Below are 10,078 nucleotides of genomic sequence, written 5' to 3' on the forward strand. Positions count from 1 at the left end.
AATACCTATATCAAGAATTATTTCTTAATGAGTGACAAGTAAAAATGACCAAAAGAAGTACTTTTTTATTTGAATTGCATATTTATTATGGTTGTAAATAAACAAATTACGCATATTTAGATGTTGAAGAACATACCATATAAATAATTCATTGTTCAGATCTAGATACAAATCTTAATATTTTACATTCAACCATCTTCATCTTAATTAAAAAATACAAATGAGGCCAAGAGCTCCTACAAAGATTGTTTTCTTTACGTGACTTTGCAACCACAAAAGATGTCTTTCACGTTTTTATATAAATTCTATCAACACAAGACCCAGTATAATCTACTCATTAAATTATAAGAAAATACAAAGGAGTCCATTAAGCATATTTTCTTGGTTTTTGGACAAAATTGGGTCATATTACTATACCCTCTTTAAATCAAAACCAATCTCAATGGCTTGTCATGCTTATGAGCACTCCCAATAACACACACAATGCTCATTATAACTTATATAACATCCTTCCTTTTTGCATCTGGCACACCTAGAACTTCAATCACCATAACAATTTACAAAATAAAATCTCCATAAACTCACTAGTAATGAATTTTCTAAGATATGAATTACTATCTATTTTATATCTTTTAGGGCAGAGGAGATTGGGTTCTTGGCTTCCATGACAGTCTATCTGCAACTAACCACACACATGCAGAATTACTAGCAGTACATACATGCATCAAGAGTTCAAGACTGTTAATGTGCATTGTTTATATTCATTGGAAATGAAAACAGACAGAACTGAAGCCATGAAATTATTACTGCAAATCTTCATCTACTTATAACACACTGGCAAACAACTCCCTGTTCATAATGGAGCAACTGGGAATCTGCACACGTTCCGGAGAACTAGTCAAGTTGCAGATTTGCTTGCAAAAGAAGGAATGAATTGAGAACCTTTTCATAAGATTACCAATCTATATACTGCTTCCCCTTTGGGCTATGCAACTAGAACTAGATAGATCAAATTCCAGTACCTCTAGGAATATCTCAAACTATGTATGTAGAGTTTTGGGATGTCTGTGCAACTTACACTAAAATACGCCTCAATGTATAATGACATTACTAAGTTATCAAGATTATGCATCTATTAATATATGAAAAAAACTAGAATATAACAAGATAGTTTCCTAACTCTGATTGACATAAAACAAACAGTAAAACACAGGTGCAAGGAGAATAAGAATCAAAGGTCATCACGAAAAGAGTGGCAGAAAAAGAAGAGTTGGAAAAAGGCCGGAGAATGGAAAGGCAAAAAAGTCAATTACTACGTAAATAAAACAAAAAGAGTCTTATTTTCACCAAAGTTCATAAAAGAGAACAAATATTAAATATCATACCTGGTAGGAACTCCTTGCGCTACCTTCCAAATAAATTCTTGAAACTATCTCGAGCAAGTTAAGATGAAAAGAGAACTTACTTAAAGACATGCAAAACTGCACTCATTCTATTCAATCAATTAATCAACTACATTTCAATACCAAACAAAGCACTCATTTTGTATTGAGAGGCCACCAAAAAAAGATTATTCACAAATCTACAATATACAAAAGTAACTAACCTAAAGTGAAATTCCACCAAACCATAAGATCCAAGTTCTAGATGGCTGAGGAACAACTATAATTTTTGCCGAATGTTTCATCAAGATGTATTCAATTCCAACAATCAAGTGAAAAGAACAACGCACAAAGTAATCCAGTACCCAAATTCGCAGCAGCAAGGCATATAGGGCGAGAGCAAATGAATGAACATCCAAAAAGCAACTATCTGACTAAAATCCGCTCTGCTTTCATGCAGATGAGCATAAGAGATGCGGAAGTCGATGTGGACCAAAGAGTGTTGGTTTCACACTTGCGTACTTGAAAGACATCTCCATTGCCCAACACGAGGTCCCTTGTCTAACAACATAAGCAAGCCCACCCTGTTGGCTGTCAACCCAAACAAGTACCTAAACAAGTATATTGATTATTTCAGTGCCAAACTCAACTGACTCAAACTAGAACTCAGATAACAGATTTTCCTTTAGAAGAAATACAGTAAAAGCAACTACATAACATAGTAATAGCTTTCTAATGATCAAAACTCACTTGCATCTATGTGCTTTCCTTCTCCACAAGACAACAGACATTATCCACTGAACAGGAAAAAACAGATATGATATCAGCAATTATACACCAGAAAACATGACACGGGAGAGCCAAAAGAAATAATTGGAGTTCAAAGGCAGGGAGCAAGGTTGGGAAAACTTTGATACCAAAAAGCAAAAATAGATTCTCTATGCTCTCTATCCCACACAGAAAGGGAAAGGAAGAAGTATCAAGAATAAACAAAGTTCAGCAAATAAAAATTAATATACAAAAGTTAATATCTATAATCTTCTCATCCAAAATTCTACTCTCCTTAAATCAATATTTACCCCTCCAAAATAACCAGTGAAGAGAGATGTGAGACAAACATACAAGTCAAACTGGAGAAAGCAATTAGGTACATCAACAATAGAGCAACATATAATAATACATCAAGATCTCAAACTGAGGTCAAAAGTAATCCCAGTAGCAGATTTCATATAACTCGGAATGTTGTTCCACCCAAAGTTCATGTTCACATTGAGTTCTTCCTATTCTTGGATAGGCTCAATATCTTACTTAAACATAAGCTCTAGGAGGTCAATATATTTGATGATTACAAAAAGTTTAATATTTTATTCAAATATACAAACCAAACTTTTCTTAAATAGACTAGCTATTAGCCATACCAATTCTAGCCAACCCAATGAAGCAAAAATATTCCACGGCTCACGCCAAATGGAGGTAATGCAAGGGATATTATCAACCCAACAGCTTGCGAACCAGAAAAATATTTACCTCATCATTTTATTTTCTGAAAAACTGAATACAGTGTGATGCCCACATTTTCAGCCCAAACGCGGATGAAGGAGGAAAGTAGCGTTACGTAGAAAGCAATAAAACTGGTCTATTATGATCAATACTCACAATATTGAATACAGACCAACGGGAGCAACATTGATAGAAAGGATTCATGAATCGGATTCCAACTAGTTTGGATAGAGGTGTACTAGTTGTATTTTATATTCAGAAAGGTTTATCCTATTACACACACAAAACTGCAGAATAAGTTGACAACTAAAATTTGTGAGAGTTTGCATTCTTCCAAAGCCTCAACCAGTAGGAAACAAACAAATACAAGACCGATCCTCACATAGAATAGTCACAACATCAACAAACCGGAAAAAATATTATTGTAGTTGATTGAAGCACAAAAGTGTTACAATCAACGAAAATATGCATAAAACAAAGTATCCTAAATAACCAATAGTACTCATCGATCAACACTTCTAGCCCGAGAGCTCAAGTCATAATGATAAGTAAACTACGCTATTTTATTTTACAAATACTTGACACCATATACATGACAATAGTTTGGCATTCATTTTTTGTTATCATATAAGAAATAGAGTACTAAAATTGGAAAAACTAAATTGAAGAGACATAAGATGACTTCAGGTCAAAATTGTCACTGTAATGGGATTGTAACCAAATTTGATGAGATGTAGTGGTTCACAGAAATGGAAATCAGGGAAGAGAAACAAGAGAAGGTAATGCTTGTAATATAAAGTGGCTCAGCACACCTTGCAAATGAAAGATCCAGAACATCTCTACGATCCAGAATTACAGTACACATTTCATAAAAATCAGTAACGGTTATATCATGATACAATAATTGTTTCTACTTCGGTTGCAATGGTCTAGGAGAGATCACATGCACCACATACCTTTATATGTGAAATGAAATCATTGAGCACAAAAATGAAGAATCACATATAACGTCATACCTTGAATATGGAGATGAAAGAAAAGCTCTTGACTACAGATGTCTTCCTAACAGGTGTCCTCCTTTTTGGAGACGCTTCTTTACACCACTGCTGAGCAATTTCTTTAAGCAATATCAGTTGTGCTTTATCAGTCCGCATAGAAATGATAGCCTGCCTCATTGATTCCCGATCAGCATCAAGGGCCTGCAGCCTAAGGTAAAGCTTTGTGACCTGAGGATCTCCAAAATCTGTATGATTTAGGGAATCTCTTGGGGTATGAACTAAACCCTTGGTCTCTGAGTTACCATTATATCCAGCACCCTGATGTATAGAGTCAATTGTATAAACCTTGACACTCATTTCATCCCCAACTTCCGATGACTCATCCACCTTCCTAAGTTTGCATACTCCTCTGTTTGCGAATTTTCTGCTTTTCCAACACTTCCACCAAATTTTGGAGAACCTGAGATGAAATCTGAGCATATTTCTTTATTTGGTACAAAAGGAGACTGAGCAACTATTGCTTTTTCAAGGATATTGTTGTTAAATACTTCCCCATTAGTCCGACTACTTGGTGTTGTTTCCAACTGATTGATCCTCTTCCCCAGATATCGCAAATTATCACATGATCGTGGGGCCTCCCCAAATGCATATTTATCAATATCGACAACCTCATCATTAACCTCAGTATGCATTTGGTTCTCATTTATAGTGCTCTTCAAGGGAGGGTAATCATAAGAAGGAATGCCAAAGCGGCCATCGGAACTCTCACCTACACTATTGTTCCGGCTAAAATAGCCATTCTCTTTCTCACCATCATACTCAACCTCAGACTCCAATAGCACATAACTCAACATCTCGTGCTTATACATTTGCACTTCACAAGTCAACGACTCAATCACTTGCTCCCTCTAATACAAAAAATCCTCCAACGCCATCATCTCTTGCTGATCATGAGCCATTTTCTCCTCGGTAAACATTTTAAATTGCCTAAATTCCATTTGTGAATCAGCTTTTTCCCTTTGCAACCTCAAAATCATCGACATAGCTTCATTAGCAGCTAAGGATGCCGCTTCCCTCTCTTCCTCCAGCTCAACACTCAATTCCTGAATCGTCTCCTGTTGTCCACAAACCATTTCCCTTAAAGCAATACACTCATTTCCCATATCTTTACGAGCCTCTTGCGGCAAAACTAAACCCGGGATCACAAATTTCTTCTCAATCTCATCATATTCATCAAATTTCTGCTTCACAGCGTATCCAATTCCCCGAAAATGAACTACTCGTTATGGAGCAATTGCACTCGCAATCACAACATTTGACCACACTGGTAGACGGGATCATACTTTCAGAATCCATCGACTCACACAATTCAATAAACTCCTTGAAACCCTAAATTGAAAATAACACATAAATTGAAAAATAAAAAAATTCACAAACCAAAACACCCATAAACCACAATTATGCAAATTCCTCCCTCTTTCAAATAAATATGCACAAATCTTCCCTTTTCTCTCAAATACGAAATCCTGAAGAAAAAAAAGTCAAAGCTAGAAAAATATCGCAATCAAGAATAGTTAGCAAATATGCAAAGTTCGAATTGACGAAGCTGAGAAAACAAGATATTCCGATAGAAACATGAAAGTATGAGAAGTATTGGAAAAATACCGGGAGAAAGAAGAGGGAATTTGGGAACCCTAGTTTACTGTATTGATTTGTTAGCTTCGTGTTTCGTGAAAAAAATGATAGGATATTTTTGTTTGGTGATGTTAATTTTCTTTTTACTTTTCTTTTTCTGAACTGAAATTACAGAAGAAAATGGGTGTAGTTGGAGAAATTCAGGCAAAAAAGGTGGGTGTTCTTAATAATTTTGTACAATTTTTTTTATGTCATGTTCATATATCTCAAACATATTTTAATTATGTGGAGTTATGAAGGATCACATAAGTTTAAAATGTATAAAATTATTTAAGAGAAATGAATTCTAGATAATATGATCTTAATTTAATTAAAGTGTGTATACGAGGTCTTATTTGTTTGCAGGGGTTTGATTATTAATAATTCAGATTCAGCGTATTAACTGCCTTTGATTTTTAGGTCAGAATTTTAATCATTAAAATTTATTCCATTAAGTCCATTTATTTCTTTTTTAAAAAAAAAAAAACTCTTAATGGGTCTTAATTAGTCTAAGTGAATTAGATTTATAATAGAGTCTTAATATCATTCAAACTCTATTTCATTAAGAGATTAAGATCTTGAATATTCCACAAATTGATGAAATATTCATGAGGTTAAATTAAATCATCCTTGTTCGAGAAATATGTTACTAACGGCTCTCGAAACATGGATGAATATCTTTTGAGAGAAGAATCAAAACTAGAACAGAATTGTACATGCAATCTTTATCAATAAAGTTATGTTTCTTCAAAAAAAAAATTATCTTCTTCCTTGTTTCTCTTCTGAACAAGCTTCAAGTTTCTTCCTCTTCTTCTCCAATCAAGTATCTATCACGATTCAATTTAGAGATCATGAGCGGCGCTAAGGTGAAGAATCTCAAAGCCAGCCTTACCAGAATTCTACAGAAAATCGGGCAAAATATCCTTTGTTTTATGTCAAACCTGAAATTTCCCAGTCTCAAAAGTTCACAACACAACTAATAACAACTATAAAACCACGACATACAATCCATCAATGATGTAATTGTTACACAATAAAATCAATTTATCTCCAAATGTGAAAAGGAGTTTCAAACTAGTCACTTGACTACAATTCGAAAGAATATCCTGACTTAAATAAGATCTGACAAATGGAGCGACTCTAAGAGTTTAAAAAAAAAACTAAATAAACCTAGCAAATCAATTGTTCTCTTGCCACGCGAAGCAATGCGGGGCTCACCAAATGCTACCAAATCACAATCTCTAGTTAATGAAATCCTCCTCAATACTATCTGAGTTCTTTGTAAAAACAATTAGCGAGGAGTGAGATGCTAGTTCAATGAGTAATAACACTTAAACACAACCATTTTAATTGGAGACAAGTCAAAAAACATGCTAGTGTGATAATCAAATGGTGAGGTAATGCTTTTTTAGAAATCATATTAATATCCATGTTATGTGCCTCATATAAGCAAAATCAATGTAAATACTTAATAGTAAACTAAAAAAAACATTTATATATCAAATCTTATAGTTGGGAGGTTTTCAAGGATGAATCATGTAATCAGTGTGACTTCTCTTTACGAAACAACCTATAACAGTGAACTTCTCATAAAGGAGTTAAATATTCATATCGGTAGATCCTTACTCGAGGGATATGAGTAACGGTATACTAGTTCTACTATCCCACTAGCAAGGACTTTATCAGTTGTCGGTAATTACAAGGTGCACCAGGTCTAACGATCCCGTCGTTAGCTACGGGATTCATCAAGGTCTACTCTCATTTATATTCTTCTTAAAATCAGTAAAAGCATTTCAAAATCAATCAGAACATTTAAAACATATCAAATCATATCATTTCAAAGTCAACAATCACCTGTCAAAATACTGTTTCTCAATTAAGTGTAAAACCTTTAATAACAGTAATCATATCTTGTAAGAATGAGATATCTCAAATAATCTTTTCAATATCGTATCCAGTAAAAGAATTGTCCCACATGCTTGTTCAAAACAGTCGGTAACACATTTACTTTATAAATCATGTAAAAAATTATGAAATTTGTGAAATACAAATTGTTGCTACTCACTGTAATCCTGTCGAATTACCAAGCTTGCCACTCGATTAATCTGTACGAATTTCTCTGGTCAATCTATAATCACATTCATAACAATTTCATGTTAACTCCTTCATTTAGGCTATTTCATGCTAAATTCAGAATATTCAGCCCCTTTTGGACCTATTGGTTGCCTACCAATTTGACGAACCATTTAAATTCAAGCGAAGAGTAATTCAGTTGGAGAATAAACTACTAACTCCATCTATTTATCCATCTTATTTAACTAATTCTATATATTTTTTAATCTCTAGCAATCAGATTTCTATCCCCCAAAACAAACTACTTGGGTTAGAATTCTTAGCAAGTTTGTAGAAGAAAAGAAACAAAGATTTACCTCAAACCTCCTTTTCCTCCTACGCCGATTACTGTTTTCACCCTTCAACGTTTTCTTATCGTCTTGTTCCTTCGCTGGAAAAGAAACGCAGCAGCTGCATTTTCTTTCCTTTCTCTTTTTTTTTAAATTTTTTTTTTTAAGTTGCAGCAATGTTGCTATTCTGTTAAGGCTTTTATCCCTTTTAAAAAAAAATTCTGATTTTTTATGAGAGTTAAATGACCTCTATGCCCTTGTTTAAATATAGGGTATTACAATATCATTTTTTTCTTTTGAATAAGTAAGTTTTCATAATTTTTTACAAGTATTTATCTAATATTTCTAATGTATAAAATCTTCTTGAGTGAAACTGATATTTATGAAGAACTCTTCTTGTCACAATTCGTTTGTTGTCAACTTCTTTGGAAAAAGTTATCATTATTTCTCGAGAAATAAATCATCTGTTTTGTGAGGCGGGTTATAATCTTATTCTAAGAACAATTGTTTGGAAGAAGTATTCTCGGTTTGGCTGACAACTTTTATTGATATTGTTTGATTCTAATTAAAAAAATGATCATGCACATTCAGATATTGAAAATAAGCAATCTTAATGATTTATTGTTAAGACCTAGAAACTACATCTTAATATTCATATTCATTTTCATATTCATATTCATATTCTGACATCTTAATTTAATGTTAATCTTAATATTCAGATATGCATTCAGATTCATACCTCTTAATCTTAATAAAAACAAATGAAACGTGGGTTTTAGTCGTAGTCTAGGGGATTGCATGTGTGTTATCCTTTTTTCTTATATATATATATATATATATATATATATATATATATATATATATATATATATATATATTACTTGCTCTCTACACCATATTAATTGAATTTTTGAGATTTTTTTCATTGTTCAAAATAATTGAATTGTTTTTATTTCAAAATAAGTTGTTGAATTTTTTTTCATATTTATCATTTCCTTTAATGGATTTTGATATTTTTCAAAATATAAATTACATACTTATAAAATTATATTTATAATTTTATAAAGAATAAGAGTAAAAAATATAATTTTAATTATGTTTTTAAATTATTTTCTTATTAAGTATATATTGCTTGAAAATTCAGTTGACATAAAGTCGAGGAAGTATTTACGTATTTATTTATTTAGGTCCAAGTATGTGGGCTACTAATGGTTGAGGTTTGACGGCAGTGAATAGTCTTTAATGTTGTATAGCTTAAAAATAGTTAGATCTCATCCATCTCTATTAATCTCTCTCTCTCACACACACACCTCACATGGTTTTTCTTTTTAAGAAATATTTACTTATCATTTATTTGTTAAAATAAGTTTTCTTATTTTTATTTATCACTTTTGCTATATCAAGGAAAGACATTATATTTTCATATTTTACCCTCATTATTAGATACTCGTTTTGCAAATTATTTTCTAAGACTTAACACTAAATATAATTTACTACGGATAGTTTGATAAAAACACTTACATCACTAATATTTTCTTAATAAATGTGTTAAATTAAATTGTGATAGTAAAAGTGAAGAAAAAGAATAAATATAAAATTATGAAAAGAGATTAGGCACAACAACATTGATACCATCATTTTTTTCATCTCCTTCAATCGATACAATGTATATTTGCGCCTTAGCTTAGAAGCTACAAATGCATAGATACAAAGATATTGTATGTAGGGGACTGATACGGATTCCATGATGTTTTTAGATTCTATGATGTAGTAATTCTCATGATACTAGTAATTTTGTGAAATTTCAAGATGGGCCTAAAAATTTGATTCAATATTACTTCATGTAACTCCTAAAAATTCACTAGGTGTTGTAATATCAAAAGCCAAAAGAAAGATTATTCAATCATGGATTGTTGGAACCTAAATTACAGCTTAGGGATGTGTGTATTCTTCTTTTCAGTTAGATATATTAGACATTGTAGAATCAAGTAGTAGAGAGTAGTACTTTTTCTTTGCTTATTAAAGAAGAAAACACAATTGGTGGATATATTCAAACTTGGATATGATTTTGGTGGTTGGATATGAATGCAACGAAGTGTTACTATTTCGGTATGAAACTTTT

General features: G+C 32.4%; 1 protein-coding gene across 5 annotated transcripts; it reads right to left on the reverse strand.

Moving 5' to 3' along the window:
* Positions 1–1,517: 1,517 nt before the first annotated feature.
* LOC101261577 (myosin-binding protein 7) lies at positions 1,518–8,139 on the reverse strand. 5 transcript variants are annotated; one of them, XM_069291119.1, is made up of 5 exons: positions 7,984–8,139; positions 7,620–7,682; positions 3,899–5,269; positions 2,133–2,179; positions 1,518–1,993 (listed from the first exon to the last, which is right to left on the reverse strand). In XM_069291119.1, exons 3-5 carry the CDS (start codon positions 4,358–4,360, stop codon positions 1,891–1,893), a joined length of 612 nt encoding a protein of 203 aa, XP_069147220.1. In that variant the 5' UTR covers positions 4,361–5,269; positions 7,620–7,682; positions 7,984–8,139; the 3' UTR covers positions 1,518–1,890. The 5 variants fall into 5 exon arrangements, with proteins under 5 accessions (XP_069147220.1, XP_069147219.1, XP_069147221.1 ...); XM_069291118.1 differs by having other exon boundaries at positions 3,899–6,495; positions 7,984–8,137; XM_069291120.1 differs by lacking the exon at positions 7,620–7,682 and having other exon boundaries at positions 7,984–8,137.
* Between the last annotated feature and the right edge of the window lie 1,939 nt (positions 8,140–10,078).

The sequence above is a fragment of the Solanum lycopersicum genome, chromosome 11 (assembly GCF_036512215.1).
Source record: "Solanum lycopersicum chromosome 11, SLM_r2.1".
NCBI classification, from domain to species: Eukaryota; Viridiplantae; Streptophyta; class Magnoliopsida; order Solanales; family Solanaceae; genus Solanum; species Solanum lycopersicum.